The sequence below is a fragment of the Cervus elaphus genome, chromosome 28, assembly GCF_910594005.1.
Source record: "Cervus elaphus chromosome 28, mCerEla1.1, whole genome shotgun sequence".
NCBI lineage: Eukaryota > Metazoa > Chordata > Mammalia > Artiodactyla > Cervidae > Cervus > Cervus elaphus.
The window spans coordinates 30,620,766-30,639,255 of record NC_057842.1 but is presented as its reverse complement, the minus strand read 5'-3'; the positions used below and the strand labels follow the sequence as shown (position 1 = coordinate 30,639,255).

The 18,490-nt window shown below is 36.9% G+C and overlaps 1 protein-coding gene and 1 long non-coding RNA gene across 11 annotated transcripts in view; one reads left to right on the top strand and one right to left on the bottom strand.

The window, feature by feature from the left end:
- The window catches only part of LOC122685286 (triadin-like), a 158,820-nt gene extending 143,056 nt beyond the window's left edge, over positions 1-15,764 (bottom strand). Inside the window, exon 1 of the mRNA XM_043889889.1 lies at positions 15,635-15,764. Within this exon, the coding sequence (XP_043745824.1) occupies positions 15,635-15,677 (43 nt within the window). The 5' untranslated portion in view covers positions 15,678-15,764. The remainder of the gene's footprint in view (positions 1-15,634) is intronic.
- A 1,958-nt stretch (positions 15,765-17,722) lies between these two features.
- The window catches only part of LOC122685289, a 50,734-nt gene continuing 49,966 nt past the window's right edge, over positions 17,723-18,490 (top strand). For 2 of the 10 annotated variants that reach the window (XR_006338338.1, XR_006338332.1), the window contains exon 1: positions 17,730-17,979. This is a non-coding gene — a long non-coding RNA (uncharacterized LOC122685289). Of the gene's footprint in view, positions 17,980-18,490 lie in introns of all 10 variants that reach the window. The other 8 variants (XR_006338341.1, XR_006338334.1, XR_006338336.1 and 5 more) reach the window with 8 other exon arrangements.

Below are 18,490 nucleotides of genomic sequence, written 5' to 3'. Positions count from 1 at the left end.
GGTTATTCTGGCCTACTTCTTTCACATTGACTTTCACACATTCACGCTTTCTTACTAAGACTAAATCTTTCACAGCGACCATTTTATAATAAGGTTGAAATGCTGGCTTTTTTCATCTGCATTATATTTTTATGGGCTCGCTATAAGTAAGGAAGAATAACTCATACATTAATTAGCTTTCTGTCTGTGATTTTGTTAAAACCACTTGCTAGCTAAAAGATCTCACTTTGACCGTAGCTCTCTTTTTGATAAAAACTTGAGTGAGGCTAAAGTTAATTTGAAAGAGCAAATTCATATTTGCATATAGTTGTGAATCCCAAATGCTGAAACTATTGGAAATAAAATAAATTTATTAGAAAAAAACAAATGCTTAGAAATGGTAGGAACATATGGTTAGAATCTCAAGTTAATGACCTTGGCATACACAAGTGCTACCCTGGAGTTATCTGGAGCCCTCAGTTCATGAAGCCTTTTACAGCGCTGTGGAAACTAGATTTTACTCTGAGTGAGATGGAAGCCTCAATAGAGGTAGAAGTAGATGGAGATAGGTCTCCATTGGCCTGGAGTCTCCATAACTATAATGAGTGGAGTCTCTTTTTGACATGTAGCATGAACAAGAAATAAATTTTGTCAAAATTGCCGAAACTTTTAGGTTTTCTGTTGTTATATTGTTACAGTATGACTTTGCCTACAGAAATAGATGATAGTACCTGAATGAGGATAGTTCTTAAAGACAGTGAGAAAGGTCCTCTATGTCAAAGGTAAAATTTACAGGATTTAACAATGGATTGAGCAAGAGAAATAAAGGAGTCACTGGTGACTAGAGAGATTTGGGCTGAAGCAGAAAAGAATGTCACAATAATTTCCTGACAAGAGGAAAAGAGAGTGTAGGGAACATTAGGGTATATGTACATGAAGATTTATTTTTTACAAACCATATTAATTTGGGCATGTGAAATAAATATTTAAATGGAGATATGTAATAGGAAAGTGGATAGGTGAGTGTGGAACTGAGGGAGATATAAGAGCTGGAGACATACATTTGAGACTCATTATCCTAAAGATAGTATTAAAACTATGGAATTGTACGAGGTCACATGAGAAGTGAGTACAGAGAAAGAGACACAGGAATGAGCCCTGGGTTGCTTCCACTTTTCGATGCCAGAAAGAAAGGAAGGAAACCAGCAAAAATAAACCTAGAAGGAGTGACCAGAATGTTAAAGGAGAAAATACTGTCTCCTTTTAAGAGGCTGAGTGAAGAAAGAGGGATCAGCCATTAAATGCTCTTGAGAACTGAGGATTCACATTTGGATGTGGCAATGTGGAGGTCAGCAGTGCCCTTAACGAGAATTGTGTGAGTTCAAAAGCCTACATACAGTGAGTACATGCGAGACTGGAAGAAGAGTGTGGACAACCCATAACAAGCTTAGTTTCTAAAGGGGATTTGAGAAATGGGACAATAATCTGAGACAAATTGCTGTCAACAACAGGATGTGCATTTTAATGTATAAGAGATGTTATAGCACATTAAAGGCTGCTGGGAATGACCAGTAGAAGTCAAAATGAATTTGCAGAGCAAAGAATTGCTGGAGAAACATTCCTGAGCTAGCAGACCAAAATAGCTTATTGTGTACAAGTGCAAAAGTTGTTCTTGTATGAACATTTTACTGTATTGTATTGTATTGTGTTGCATTGCATTGTATTCAGCCAAGAAGGCAGGAGCCGTTAAGGAGATGGATGAAGTGTGTTAGTGGATTCCATGGCCAGAGTTCATGGAATCTCTCTTCTAATTTTTATTTTCTAAGGGAACTAGGAAACAAGATGTTCAGCTGATAGAGAAAAAGGGTGAAAGGGTGCAGAATGATTGAAAAGGGGACAAAAACTTGGAAATAGTAGCCTCAGAAAGGAGAGAGCGAACTCTTAGGCTTCCATTCCTAAAAAGATAACAGAATCACTTGGCAGCACCATTTCAAAAGATTCAGTATTTACTTGAAAAATGTCCACTGAACCACTGGATGTGAGGCATAATAGAGCAATAATAGGTAACATAAATTTCTAATAATATAAATATAGTGAATATACCTATTTTTAGGAAGAAGAGGGCTCAAGTATTTCATCTATTCTTTTAATAGACATATTTCACATGTTCAATGCCTTTTTGTGTTTTTTTGTTTGTTTGTTTTCTCGGCCCTTTGATTTGTGTAACTTGAGTATGTACCCAACTTTACATTGGCACAGTGTCATTCAGGATAATTATTTTTATCTGCCTCTGATTCTGAGGTATTTTAGCAATGGCCTTTTCATTTGTTCATCTTTTTGACTTTTTGTTCTATAAAAACATAGCTAACAGGACTATGATTGACTTACATAATTGCTAGTTTTTTCTCCTAAAACTGAAATTGCTTCAAGGGGAAAAATATTTCTTTTGATTACAGAAGTATTATATATGCTCCGCCATGTCTTCTTCATAAGTAACAGGCAAACTTCCTAAAACATAATCACAATTCATATTTTCCAGCTTGAAAACTCTTGTCTGAAAGCTTTATTTCCCCTTTTTTTTGCATCATGATTGTTATACTATCTTTTCTACTTTAAGTTCATTGTCACTGGAGTTTTCCTTCTGAGATGTTTCAAGATATTTCTTTACCCTGAGGGCAATTGATCATTTTTCCATATATGTTGCATATTTTACTTTCTTTTTTCATAGTGTCCTGGGTTTATGCAGACATTAATAAAACATACTCTGATTAGATTCAGAATAATGTTTTATGCTATAGTAGACAGACAGGAGAAAGAGTCTGAATTTAGGTTATATACAGTGAACATTTACTATGACCTCATTTCCTAGAATCAACTCTTGGCCAGTATTTAAAAAAAAATAATAATAATCAGCTAGGAGTTTGACAAATGGCCAAATTAAAATCATTGTTTAAAAAAAGACTTCATTTCAACAGTTAATTCATACATGAGTTTAATTTAGCCTGATATTTAATTTTGAAACAATACAATCTTATGAGTCTCCTTAAATTTAACATAATTATTCTCCTTATAAGATTAACCTCCGCAAATCACGGAGACATACCCATTCTCTTGCTTGAAAACTTGGAATGTTAGACTTCATTGACTGAAAAGACTTCCTATATTATCTTGAACATCCCATAGCATCTTTTTTAATTTCAACCATTGAGCCCCAACCCTCAGGGGTAGTAAAGAGTAAGTACACCTAAATAGGAGAGTATATTAAAGTTACAAACATGGTGGCACCCACTCTGGTTTCTTGTTTCCATAGTAAATGCCTACATTACCAAAGTAGTCCATTCAGAATATAATCTGGTTTATTTTTTTTTAATCTTTTCTAAAATTAAAGACCTTATCCAAGGAAGGTTCTAATACTACAAGGTACAGTGGAAAGAATTCACTCTTTACTCTAGACCATAATATTCTGATTGATGAAATCTGCCATTTCATTTGCTTTTGGGGGACTACATTATATTACATTAGTCTGTTTTGAGTTGCTTTGTAAAACACTTAAGTATTTTCTTCATGGATGGTAGCTAAAAAATTTCTTTATACTATTCTGTAAATAAATTAAAAAAATTAAATAAAATGATCCATCTTTCCACTAGCTAGAAATAGCTTCTTGAAGGGAATTCTTATGTCACTGGGTTTTTTCCTCACATAGTAACTATTCCATTTCATTGTGGTGTTATTATCCTAATTTAGCTTTGACGGAATCAACTTCATCCTTCCACTCTCAGTCCAAATATCTTGGACAAGTTACTTAATTGTTCTGATTAAGGGATAGGACCTATGGTCTAAGCTAAAATAATCAGATTATTCCTTCACTCTCATCACAAGGGTTAGCTCAGGAACAAATCCGTAAGGACCAATATGACTCAATTCAGGTTTTCTATTTGAGCGCTCAGGAGGCCAATCTACTATTTTTCTCATAGGACATGAATAGGAGAGTATGCAGGGCAGGCCATATCTGATATGGCCAATTTGTAACCATGGGGGCCAATGTCAAGGAAACAGTCTAAAAATGAAGAGAGATAAACCTCATCTTAATGATATCATTTGACCCCTAGGTCAAGATGAACTCAAAGACATTTGCAAAAACCAGTAAATTCTCTATTTCAGAGGGTCTGCCATTTGTGAAAGTAAGTATCTCTAGTGATAAACCACTGTTAAAATTTTATGAGTTCCACTCTCCTGACTGTTTAAAAATATGATAAATGCATCTAGGTCAAATGCCTTATTGCATAAGCCTGTGACATCCCTGTTCTAAATCTCTAACAGGTACCAACATATTAAAAGAGACACAATTTCTATACTTACACTCAGTATGAGCTCTTATATTTGCCCTACTGTGATAGTGCTCACAAACCCTTATAAATGTCCATCTGCCTCTTTTCTACAGTCTTTAAGAACAAGTACCATGTCTTTTGGGGCTTCCTAGGTGGCCCAGTGGTAAAGAAACTGCTTGCCAATGCAGGATACATGGGTTCTACCCCTGGGTCAGGAAGACCCCCTGGAGGAGGCAATGGAAACCTACTTCAGTATTCTTGCCTGGGAAATCTCCTGGTCAGAGAAACCTGATGGGCTACAGTCCATAGGGTCGCAGAGTCGGATACGACTGAGCACGCACACACCACATCTTTTATATTGCTATGTCTCCAATATTTAGCAAATTTCCCTTGCAGATGTTATGCACTGATTAAATATTTGTTGAGTGAAAGAAGGAAAGAAGACATAATTTCTACAAGAAAAAGGAATCAGACTTACATCTTCATTTCCTCCTTTCTTAATGCCTATCTGCAATATGATCTCAAGAGAATTAGGATAAAAAAAAAAGAAGAGGAAGAAGAAAGAAAGAAAAGTAAAAGACACTAAGGCAATCTACAATCAGCATTTCCTAGAGCTGGAAAAGATGTCAAGTGGTTAAAGACAGTGAGCTTTATCTGGTGAACTTCTTAGTGCCTTTACTTCATTACTAACTAGTAAGCCCAGCCAAGACACTCAACTGCTCTAACCCTGAGTTCCCATTTCTATAAAACAGGTTTTATAATACCTACCTTAAGAGTTGTAAGGATTAAATGAGAGCGCAGTGAATAAATTTAACTGTCATTACTATCATTTTAAAGTGTCTTGATAAAAATAATTCATATTGGCTGTGCTCAGTCACTTCTGTCATGTCCAACTCTGCGATCCTATGGACATTAGTCAGCCAGGCTCCTCCGTCCATGGAATTCTCCAGACAAGAAGATTGGAGTGGGTTGCCATGCCCTCCTCCAGGGGATCTTTCTGACCCAGGGATCAAACCCGCATTTCTTACATCTGTATCGGCAGGCGGGTTCTTTACCACTAGTGCCTTCTGGGAAGCCCTTTATATACAGTATGTATCTGTTAATCCCAAACTCCTAATTTATTCCTTCCAGGATTATTATTCAGAGTACTCTGTCTTCCATTGCTTCTTTCATTAATGTGACCTGATCATTCATGAGAACACTTGTGATGGGCAAGATTCTAAGAGGGTCTCCAAGATTTCCTGCTTCCTTGGTGTTCAGGCCTTGCATAGTCCCTCACTTGGTACATATGGTAAATTTCCTACCATGGTTATGTTATATGGCACATGCATGCATGTTTAGTTGCTCAGTTGTGATACCATGGACTGTAGCCCTCAGGTTCCTCTGTCTATGGGATTGTCCCGGCAAGATTATTGGAGTGGGTTGCCATTTCCTACTCTAGGGGATCTTCCCCACCCAAGGATGGAACCCACATCTCCTGTGGCTCCAGCACTGGAGATGAATTCTTTACCACTGAGCTACCTGGAAAGCCCTCACGTTGGCACAGCTTACTAAATTATCTTGAATATCTCCTTTTGGAATTCCAAGAGAGATGGAATTGAGTGAGATATCATTTTGAAATGTTTTAAGCTTTACTTTTACTGAAAGAAAAATCTTATAGATTTTTAGGATGCATGACACAAAAAAAATTACTGGGCATTTTGCATCTATATGCTAAAATCACAAGGGAAGCTCAGGCTATATAATTTTCCAATAAACTGGTCAAAATTGTACCATATTAAAAAAAAACTCTAACATTTCACTTCCTGTCCCACTCTGTATAATCTCATTAAAATTTAATTTATGGTGCTTGGAACAGAAAATGTTTTAAATTTTTTTGTTTGTTTCTTGTTTCTTCAGAAAATACTTCATTCTGAATATAAACTGCAATCAAAATAACTTACCTAATATGGGTACAGGAACTACTTAAATATCATGATGTGGATGCATACAGGGAAGAAATAGCCTACTTATTCATTCTTTTTCCTATGTATTTCAATTCTTCTTGCTGAAAAAACTTCACAGATCAGAACACAACTCCCTCATACTCAAGTTTAGGGTTGATTTTATTTCTGTCTTCATTGACAGGGTAGTCTGGATTCTTCATAAGAAACATTAAAAAGATTTAAAAATAGTCTTCTTGTATACTAGTTTACTTTTCCTAGGCCTGAATAAAATTTCTCCTGAATAATTTTTAATATCAACTTTTTCCCTTTCTGAGTTTTAAAAAATTATTTTAAAATTCTTTTTTTTAAACTGAAACTCCTTTATGTCCTTTCTGCTTTGAGCCCAGGCACACTTTTGTACTGTTCAAAAGAAAGCTAGAACACGGGGGATTATCTCAGAGATCCCACAGCATGTCATGACGTTAAATCCCTCTGAAGTATTTTAGCTTCTATCCGGCTGATCCAGATGTGATGTAAGAGGCAATCTAGGATCATCAGAGGTAACAAGTCAGCTGACTTTTCAGTACAAAACTTTTCTGTTTTGACTTTTCAGTACAAAACTCATCCTCAAAAGAATGAGCAACTATTGTCTTACATGATTTCTGTGATTACAAAACACTGGAAAATAGATGCTCTTGACTTTAAAGCAATTGAAGCATTGTAAATGTTTTTAATATAGTCAAGCTGCCATCACCTGAACTCAGACTTGCACCCTAATCTATTTGGGGATGAAAAGCTTATTTAAAAGTAATCTACTGTTGCCCTATAATTTTGGAGCAACCTGAAATCAAGGCTTGAACTTACTAATTAGATTAGGTCCTATTTATGCCAGAGTCCCAATTATTTACTCATCTGAACAGTTTTTAAAATAAGTTCATCTAGAGCATTCAGTTCAGTTCAGTCGCTCAGTCATGTCCGACTCTTTGCAACCCCATGAAATGCAGCACACCAGGCCTCCCTGTCCATCACCAACTCCCGGAGTCCACCCAAACCCATGTCCGTTGAGTCGGTGATGCCATCCAACCATCTCATTCTCTGTCGTCCCCTTCTCCTCCTGCCCTCAATCTTTCCCAGCATCAGGGTCTTTTCAAATGAGTCAGCTCTTCACATGAGGTGGCCAAAGTATTGGAGTTTCAGCTTCAACATCAGTCCTTCCAGTGAACACCCAGGACTGATCTCCTTTAGGATGGACTGGTTGAATCTCTTTAAAGTTTAATATAATTGTTCCAATATCACTCATAAGTGTGTGAAGTATCTGTATAATTGATATTAACTGGTAAATTGCCACAGAATACACAGAACCCTAAAAAAATTATTCTAGATTTCAAATTGTCTAACAAATAATGACAAGCTGATGCATTTGTCAAATCTTGCCCAAGTGGGTATGTACAACATACAAAATTCAAATACAAGATAACTTTCTAGAAAATGGAAGTGCTTTTCAAATAAAAAAAAAGATGGAGTGAACATAAAAGCTATAATCTTCTCAAAATACAAGTTTGGAAAATAGAAGGTTGCTCTTTTAAACTGAAACTTAACAATGAACACATATGAAAGATACTATATATTATCTTGCCAACTGTATCTACACAAAAAAAATTTTCAAAAATTATTTTTAATTACAAATAAATATATTGTCACAGTCTGTAAATTACTTTGAGCTCTGGTAGGTAGAAAAACATATTAAAAAGGTTTCTTAAAGTAAAAGATGATAGCCTATATTTGGTAGGCATAGTTTTTAATGCTATGTTCAAAGTTATAAGGCTCTATAAAGTATTTTCTGCAGTTTCTCAATGACAAAGGAAGATCCTCGATGGAGAAATCGAATAGCTAAAGGTTTTAGTTTGTTCAGAATTTAATAACATCTGCCTTATGGGGCTTCCCTTGGTGGCTCATATGGTAAAGTGTCTGCCTGCAATATGGGAGACCTGGGTTCAATCCCTCGGTCAGGAAGATACCCTGAAGAAGGAAATGTCAACCCACTTCAATAGTCTTGCCTGGAAAATTCCATGGATGGAGGAGCCTAGTAGGCTACAGCCATGGGGAAGCAAAGAGTCGGACATGACTGAGCAACTTCACTTTCTTTATTCCTTCTTATACAGTAACTGAAAATATTCTATGAAAATAGATATGATTTTTAATTTAAACAGCACAAGCTGGATTAATCAGATCTAGTTAACTTATTACCACAAAGGTATTTTAATGTAAGTTCTAATGGCATAATATAATTGATTTTTTAAAATGTATTTATTTTTAATTGAAGGATAATTGCTTTATAGTATTATGTTGGTTTCTACCAAACATCAACATCAATCAGCCATATGTCTACCCATGTCCCCTCCCACTTGAAATGAATGATTCTTTAAATACATTGCTGTATTTCACAAACTTACCTTTTGCCATTCAGTAAGCAACAAGGACACAAACACATATTTTCTAAAAATGAGTCTTTCAATTCAGAATGTATTACTATTGGAGTTTTAGTTTTACCACAACAGGCTCCTAATCTTATATTGTATATCTTGCAAATGTATACCTTCCTTCCTAAGGCAATCTAGATGAATGCTTCTTCATAATTTGAAAGTATCAACTTTTTACTACTGGCATGTCTGTGGTGCTATCTCTAAAAAAGGCAGGTTTTTTCTTACCTATGAGCTTATCAAACAATTAATTCTAAATTATCTATCTCTTATGTTTTCAGTTATACCTCATCCCTTTAGGCATCAGTCTCTCACAAATCTGTTTATCAGGCACTAAATTCACCTCCCAAAGCAAAATTGAAGACTCTTTACTCCTTATACAGCCACACACATGCATATAAAAGAAAGAAACTCACTACTTTCTTCTCATTTTTGGATCTCCATTCCAATCTGGATTTATCCTTTCACTGCTCTTGTCTTTTCTGTCATCACATCATGACTTCTAAGTTACATTCGCCAAGTTGATAATTTTTAACTTCTTGAAACATCCATTTCTGAAATGTCTCTATTACCAAACCCTTTGGCTTTTCTTTTAACCTCTCCAGCAATTCCTTTCAGTCCCTATTATTTTATTTTCCATTTTCTAATGTCTAGATGTTGGGAATTCCCCAGGTCTTGATTCTGTATTCTGTTCTCTTCTTCTTTTGACACAATCTCTCCAGGTGATCTCACGTGTTCCCAGGACAATAACTGTGATCTATATGGATTGCTGTTTCTATGGTTTCACTATAGTATCTGCTCTGAATTCCAGACCTGCCTCTCTGACTGTTCGGAGTATAAGGGCTGTGGAGCCACACTGGGGGTTAATGTTCTGGTCCTGACATTTACTAACTGTGTGATCTGAAGCAAGTTACTTAACCTCTCTGTGTCTTGCTGTGCTGGGCTCAGTAGCTCAGTCAATTCCAACTCTTTGCAACCCCCATGAATGGTAGCCCACCAGACTCCTCTGTCCAAAGAATTTTCCAGGCAAAAGTACTGGAGCAGGTTGCCATTTCCTACTTCAGGGGCTCTTCCTGTCCTAAGGATCAAACCCGTGTCTCTTGAACCTCCTGCATTGACAGGTGGACTCTTTACCACTGCACCACTTGGAAAGCCCCTCTGTGTCTTCAATGCCTCAATTTTATAAGGATTATTATAAGAGCTTATTTATTTCTCATAAAGATTGAATGAGTTAGTATGTATGCTGCTGGCTGCTGCTAAGTCGCTTCAGTCGAGACTCTGTGCGACCCCATAGGCGGCAGCCCACCAGGCTCCTCCGTCCCTGGGATTCTCCAGGCAAGAATGCTGGAGTGGGTTGCCATTTCCTTCTCCAATGCATGCATGCATGCTAAGTCATTTCAGTCATGTCCGACTCTGTGCGACCCCACGGACAGCAGCCCACCAGGCTCCTCTGTCCACGGGATTCTCTAGGCAAGAATACTGGAGTGGGTTGCCATTTCCTTCTCCAGAGTTAGTATGTATAAAGTACTTAAAATAGTTTCTGATACAAAAGTTGAGAAAATGAAAGGAATTTGGGGGGATTTCCTGGTGGTCCAGTGGCTAGGGCTCAGCACCTTCAATGCCAGGACCAGTTCAATCCCTGGTCAGGGAAGTAAGATCCTTCATGCTGCACAGTGTGGCCAAAAATAAATTAATAAAAATTTAAAAAATGAATGATGCTGTGTCACATATACCTGAAACAAGACACTTGAATTCTAGGTTTTTTCCATCACAGCTGTTTTCATATAGGCTTCCCCATTTCAACAAATGACACCATCTTTTCTTTGGTACACCTCTTCTCTTTTCTCCCTCTAACTCTATTATCTAAATGGGAAAGTACCTGTATTAAACACAAATCAAAATATTTCTCTTCACTGTAAATACCCTTCAAGAGTTTCCTATTACACTTTTAATAAATTCAAACACCTACGCATGTCCCAGGTAGTGCAAGTAGTTTAGAATCTGCCTTCCAGTGCAGGAGACTCAAGAGACATGGGTTCGATCCCTGGGTCAGGAAGATGCCCTGGAGAAGGAAATGGCAATCCATTCCAGTATTTCTTGCCTGGAAAATTCCATGAACAGAGGAGCCTGGCAGGCTACACTCAATGGGCTCTCAAAGAGTCAGATATGACTGAGCAAACACGTACACATGTCCCTGCATATCCTGATCCCTTGTATGTCCTCTCACACAAATCATACATATACACACTATCATATACACACCACATTCACACATCACACAAAGATGTCCTCATCAATGGCTGGATCCTTCCAGTACACTGGATTACAAATAAATGTCTCTGAGAGAGGCCGATGAACCCATTGTTCCCATTGTTATTGCCCCAGATTTGTTTCCTCCAAGTTCCTTACCCCGTGTTGTACCTGTGGACATTATGTTTTCTTAGTCAATGTATGCCTCCCATATCAAACTGTAAGCTCCATTAGGCCAGGGCTTAATTGGTTTATCCACCTTTAGGTATACTAAGCCCTTGGTACAATATAATAGGCATTTAATGACTATTTCCTGTAGGAATGCATGTAAGAATAAATGAGTGAATTAATCCTTTTCTAGTAGCTTATTTCAGAAAAGTTAGTCTGGTTTTTTAGGATCCTTTTTATCATTTATACTTTTATTCAGATAATTCTAGGGAAAAAAATCACGTTGCCACAGTTTAGGAAGAGAACAAATTACATTTGTGTGTCTTGTGAGCACCTTAAATTGCCCAATTTTATTATGTTGTTTGATTGAGCCATCTTTTGTAGCTTTTAGGGGAACTCAAAGGTAGGTTTAGTCTTTGTACAATCCAGGTCTTCAAAACCATTTCATATATGAATTTTATCTTCTACAGCATTTCTGAAAGAATCTTTACTACAGACACATTGGATAGTCTCTTTCAACTTCCATTCTTCCCTCCTTCCAATTGGAAAAATTGGAATGCAAAAAAAAAAAAAAAAAACAAAAACACCTGTCTTCTGGACTCTCTTGCAGCATATTAAATTTTATTATTTAGATGCTCCTACAGGAGACTGAAAAAAGGCAGGACTGCTTCGGCAAACAAGGTCACTCTGATGTGAGTAAGTGGCTGAGTCTGGCCTCAACACTTTCAGCATCTAGTCTGTGGGTGTGAAAAGACAGGCCTGGAGGCAGCTTTGGAGAACAAAGCCGTTTCCGGGACAACTGATAATCCTTGTTGCTCCATAATCCAATGTAGTCTCTTGATACCAATTTTTCCTGTCCTTACAATTTTTTGTGCATCCAGTTCCCTTTACATAACCCCTACCGCTTGTATTATCTAGAGTGGTATGTATATCTAGCACTTAAGCCTGATACAAACATAAGGAAGATTTTAAGTTTTTATTTCCTTTCTTCTTTGCTTTTTTAAAAATAGTATTTCTTCAGGGTGAAACCTATCTCATAACATTGTAAAAATATCTTGGCGATTTTTTTTTTCATTTCAATCAATATTTTTAGAATGATGTATTTGGGTTTTTTCACCATGGACAATTTCAAATATATACAAACAAGAAATTATTATACTAAATCCCAATGTATCAGTTATCCAGTTTCAATTCATGGACTGGCAACTTTATATCCTATAAAATCCCACCTATCTTTTCCCTAATAGATCACTAACAAAGTGTGATTTACCAGTTTCATGCATTAGAAGCTCTTTTATCAAACAGTAGAACTTAAGCCTTAAATTCATTTGCATCTATATAATAGTAAAATATAAATGTAATAAAACAAAATAATAATATAACATATAAATATGATATATAATCATACTAATGTGAATGTTAATAGAAATATAAAAAAATACTGTGATAAAACCCATATATTAAATAAGCATCTAGGCATACTTTACATCTTGCAGATTTGCTACTATTTGGGACTAGAATAATGCTATCAGATATTCTGTCATGTTCTTCTAACTATTTTAGGAAGAAATAACATACCAATTGCAGCTTTTTAAGATTTTAGGTTATTCTCAATTTCTCTTGTTATCTCTAGAAATTTTTACTATTTTCATAATTAGTTTCAAACTGGCTGTTTTTAAAGCATATTCCTCTCACATGAAAATGTAGTTGGAGAATTATTAAACTCTGAAAAGAAACATGGGCTTCCCTGGTGGCTTAGACAGTAAAGAATCCAGCTGCAACGTGGGAGACCTGGGTTGGGATGATCCCCTGGAGGAGGGCACGGCAACCCACTCCAGCATTCTTGCCTGGAGAATCCCCATGGACAGAGGACCTGGCAGGCTATAGTCCATGCGGTCACAAAGAGTCGGACACGACTGAGTGACTAAGAACAGCACAGCACAAGAAGAAACATGAGTTGGAGATCAACACTAATTGAATATCTCTGTCTGTCTGTCTCTCACACATACACACACAATTTTGAGTACGTAGAAGTTCTGTTAACGTTCAGTTGCTCAGCCATGTCTGACTGTTTGTCATCCCATGACTGTAGCCTCCCAGCTCCTCTGTCCGTGGAATTTTTTAGGCAAGAATAGTGGAGCGGGTTGCCATTTCCTCTTACAGGGCGTCTTCCCAACCCAGGGATTGAACCTGGGTCTCCTGGGTTTCCTGCACTGGCAGGAGGATTCTTTCCCACTAAGCACCTGGAAGGCCATTTGGAAGTTAAGATCTTGCAAGCAAATAACTTGTGCATATTTTAATCAGGAATTTGAGCTGACTGGTAAAAGCCAGTAGTATTTCATGTAATTAAATGTAAAAATTACATATAAACAAACTGAAAACTGATTCCAGGGACAAGCTTGCTTTTTCCACACCTGCTGAGCAGCCCTCCCCAGATACGCTGTGCCGTCACCCAGTTCAGTCCTCGCTTCAGTGGATGAGCGCTGGCCTTGCAGGTAAGGATACTGGCATAATTAGTTCTCTGGCCAGTGGTGTACAATCTCGCTCTGACACGACTTCTGTGCTAATAACACAGGTCTCCCAGTAGCAAAGAAGCATCAGATTTTCCCATCACTCTGAACAAAAAGTGTGGTGCTTTTACCTTCAAAAACAAAATTCAAATCAAAACTACCACCACATGCACACCATTGCGTTTTGCCAAAAGCATTTTTCAGGAGTTTGCATTTTCACACCTGTGATAAAGACTTTGACAATTCTAATTCAAAACTTTCCTCTGCAAACACTTCAGTAAAACTGATTGCCCAGGTAAAACCTTGTTTCTCTTTAGCACTCAATCATATAGCTGTCACAGATACAGTGACAAGCAGTCAACTCTATCATCACGTGGTCAGAACTATGTTTTCCCTTTCTTATGATAAGATACATATTTCACCAGGAGAATAAAGAATGCTTTAACTAAAACAAGATAAATGAATGTTCAATAATAAAATTAACATAATAATAATAATTCAAGTTCAAAGTAATTGGCAGTCAAGTCCCCAAATCAGAGAACACATGACTGTCTCTTCCTGGATTATTTCATGAGCCAGGCAGTCATGTATTTCACAAAATTTTTACCCTACTTACAGCACGATGTAGAGGTTTTCTGTAATTTCTATTTACTACTTACTAAGAGTAATCAATATCTAGTTTGTCATCCTATGATCTCCTTTTTCAGAGTCCCTTACCACATTTTTTTCCCCAACCAATGCTATGACTACTTAAGAGAAGTCTTCACTAATGGCATCCAGCCCAGTCTGCTCTCCCCACACCATGTCCTACCTTGGAGCTCTCTTCAATTTCACCTTCATTTAAGCTTACCTACTGACTCATTTTCAATGGCATTGTTTTCAGCTTATTATCACACAGGGAAGATCAGGAAATCTCATTCGCTTTGTGTTAATATAGCTCAGAGGAATTCATTTGTTACCCCATGCACAAAGGCCCTAAGAGATTTGCATTTTAATAGAGGACAATTCTTTCATAATTCAAAGAAATGGGGTTTCTCTAATGGTGGAATTTCAAGCATCACTGACAGTAGCGGAGGAAATATTGGGGTGAAAATACACCAAACGATAATACTTGAGACAACTATCTTTTTCACCTAGATTTAAGCTTAACTTGAATAAAAGCAGATATTCATGTTTGAACAAGAGTAAAAGCAGAACTAAATGTAAAGCAAAGATCTACACTGTTGAACAACACTACATCTTCATGGAATGCATGATTATTTTTGTGTTCTTCACTTCTCATCTTTGTAAAGTCAAGTTAAACTATGTAGCTCTTCTCAGCTTCATTATGTCTTGACAAAGATGGCCTTAAAGTTCTCCTCAGCTTCACTAAACTTAGAAAGGCACCTTTTGGTCCTTAGGCTCCTGACCTTTCTTTTCTCATAGCATTTACTTTAGAAAACTTGTAAATTTTTTCTCTGCTCTTTCAAGACATAAATCTTCTTAAAAGACTTCTTCCAATTTTACAACCCAGAGTGTTTTTTTCAGAGATGTGGGAGCCACTTCCTTGAAATATAATCGTCAAGAAAGACAGTATATCCATCTCCAGGTTCCGTAGGAGGGTAGGAACCTAATCCCTTGGGTGCCTTGCTCCAAGTTGCAGAACTACTCTCCTGACTTGAAAATAAGAGAAAGTTCAGTCTGTTTCTGAGTAAGCTCAATCAGCAAACACAGATGGCTTACAATACCTCCACCCCTTTCTAGCTCTTAAAAACTCTCTTGCTTTGGTTTCAAAGAAACGGAGTTCAGAATAAATACTGGTCTCTCTCTCCTATTGCAATAACCTTGAAAAAGTCTTCTTTATCTGTTTAACCTTGTCCTGAGCATGTTTTGCTTTGACATCCTGTACATGGACAGACTTAAGTACCTATATTAAATCTGTTTACACTGACCCAAGATTCCTTCATTAACGAGTATCCTAAACATAATCCAAGGAAGCAAAGAAAGTACAATACCTTTTTTTTTCACATCCATGGCAGTTTCCTTCTCAGTTTTCATTTTGACATCTTCTTTTTCTGGCAGTAAAATGAGAACATTAGAAACGTCTGTTTATCATCTATTTCAGGGCACATTTTACTGCCATTAACAACCAATTCATCTTGTATACAGTGATTCTAAATTAGAGTCATAGTCACATCAAATATGAGTGAACTAACACCTCTGTAACAGAACAGTGGTTTTGGTGTGCCCTCCCTTCAGGGAAGGAACAAGTTTTTGTTAAGTCAAAAAAATAATCTCTCATGATTGTATGAACATTAGATAGCATTGTTAATTATGATATAATCCAGCAGTTTTTCTAAAGGATTTTAAAAGGGGTATATTGAATGTTTTCTGGGTTATCAGGTTACCACAAGCATGTCAAAAGCTTAGAAAAGTCTTGAGATCACTTGGGACTTCAGATGCACTATTTGAAAAACATCACTCAAAAAGAACAAAATAGCAAACCAATCAACTAGTTTCTTTCCCACATATTAAAAAATAGGCTCTTTTGATAGATAATTTTATTAAACTAAATTGAATAGTAATATTCATATATTATATAATCAAGAAAAGTAATGAAGTAGAATTGAGCATCATTACTAAGGAAGGAAAAAAGTAATCAGCAACACATTTTAAGAGTGTGTAGGCTTGAATTTTCTTTTAAAGATTTATCAATCTCAACTTTATTTGGAATATTTATATTTGTTTGTTAAAAACAACAACAATAAAATTGTTAAGGGAATTTCTTCTTTTTTTTTCTTTCATTTATTTTTATTTGTTGGAGGCTAATTACTTTACAATATTGTAGTGGTTTTTGCCATACATTGACATGAATCAGCCATGGATTTACATGTGTTCCCCATCCTGATCCCCCCTCCCACCTCCCTCCCCATCCCATCCCTCTGGGTCTTCCCAGTGCACCAGCCCTGAGCACTTGTCTCATGCATCCAACCTGGGCTGGTGATCTGTTTCACCCTTGATAGTATACTTGTTTCAATGCTATCGTTCAGAACATCCCACCCTCGCCTTCTCCCACAGAGTCTAAAATACAGAGTGAAGTAAGCCAGAAAGATAAACACCAATACAGTATACTAACACATATATATGGAATTTTAAAAGATGGTAACGATAACCCTATATGCAGGACAGAAAAAGGGAATTTCTTTCTTAGAAAACAACAGCTTTAACAGTAACATTACAAATGGATACTAATTAAGATATGTTAGCTTTAAAATTGCTCACCTTTCTTTTTTGTTTCAGAAGTCACTTTCTTCTCAGCTTTCTTCTTTTCTTCTTGCTTTTCTAGAGAAGAAATTTAAAATATTTCCTTTAGGAAATTTTAGTACAAAAGGAAAATCAAGTTTTGAAAGAAGGATTACTGTTAAAGTTAATTCTGCCTCCAGATAGTTTCGTGACTTTGAGCAAGTGATTTAATCTCACTAAGCCTTATTTTCCTCTTTTGTAAAATAACAGTACTTCCTTTAAAGTTAGATAATGTTTACAAAACATTCTGCACAGTGGCTGCCTCACAGCAAGTGCATGCAATGGTAGGCTGCTAATATTCTTTACAAAAAATGAAAAAGATAGTTCAAGCTTTCTGAACCAAACAATTGTTTGTCTAGTGCCTAAAGTAAGATATTAATACTGGAAATTAAAATATAATTTCTGAGGAACAGTTCTGCAGGTAAGCTAAAGGAATTACTTTTTGTTTTCATATGTTCAGTCTCCTTAGAGATAATACATTAGGCCATTGTGTGTGTGTTAGTGGCTCAGTTGTGTCTGACTCTTTGCGACCCCATGGACTGTAGCTCACCAGGCTCTTCTGTCCATGGAATTCTCCAGGCAAGAATACTGGGGCAAGTAGCTATTCCCTTCCCCAGGGGATCTTTACAACCCAGGGATCGAACCCAGGCCTCCCGCATGGTGGGCAAGTTCTTTACTGCCTGAGTCACCAGGGAAGCCCGCAGTAGGCCATTGATGATATCTATCTTGATTTTACCGTTTTTCAAATCTGCCTCTTGTCAACAGACACGTGGAGTCTGGTGACATCTGCCTGGCACTGTACTGGGGACATAACTCCCACTGCCCTTTCTGAGTGGCTATATCAATCCGTGTGCTCAGACTATCTTTTCACCCAGAGGTTGCAGTAAATCTGACGGACACATAGAATGGTTTGACAGTTTGTGGGGCCTCTAGACTTCTTCATGGAAGATTTCTCTTTCAGCGATCTGAGAAAACCTTGGTCTGAGGGGCAGAAGGAAACTCAAATGGTGGCCAGTGATAGCCATGTAACAACTAGACATCCCTGGACATTTTTCTGGTAAGTGCTCTCATTTCAAATAACAAAATCATGTAGAAGCACACAGTTGTTAAAATGGAATATTCAGTACTTTTAGGTTTGAGGCAGCTATAGGCACAGTTAATGTCAGAAACTGGCTGATTTTTACTTTCAGTTAGTAGTGCGATTTACCTTATATTTGAAATACGTTTTTGTTTGTCATTTGTCTCTTCAACTCAAGTATAAATGCCAGGCATTCAAAGATTTTCATTACCCAGAACTATTATGAGATTGTTACTATGCTGAAGAAATTCAATGTGTAGTTCTAGTATGAATGCTTAAGTTGCCTACTAATGACTGCATCTTATTAAGTACAGGAATTAATTCATTCCCTTAGGTATAGAGATTTTTTACCTACAAGATCAAAGACAACACTTTCTTTCAGTGTCAGAAGTATAATTTATAAAGAACCTCTTTTCATGACTCCTAGAGATAAGTTAGTGTGGTAGGGAGAAATATATTCACACTCTGTCTAAATGTATCTACAGTGTAC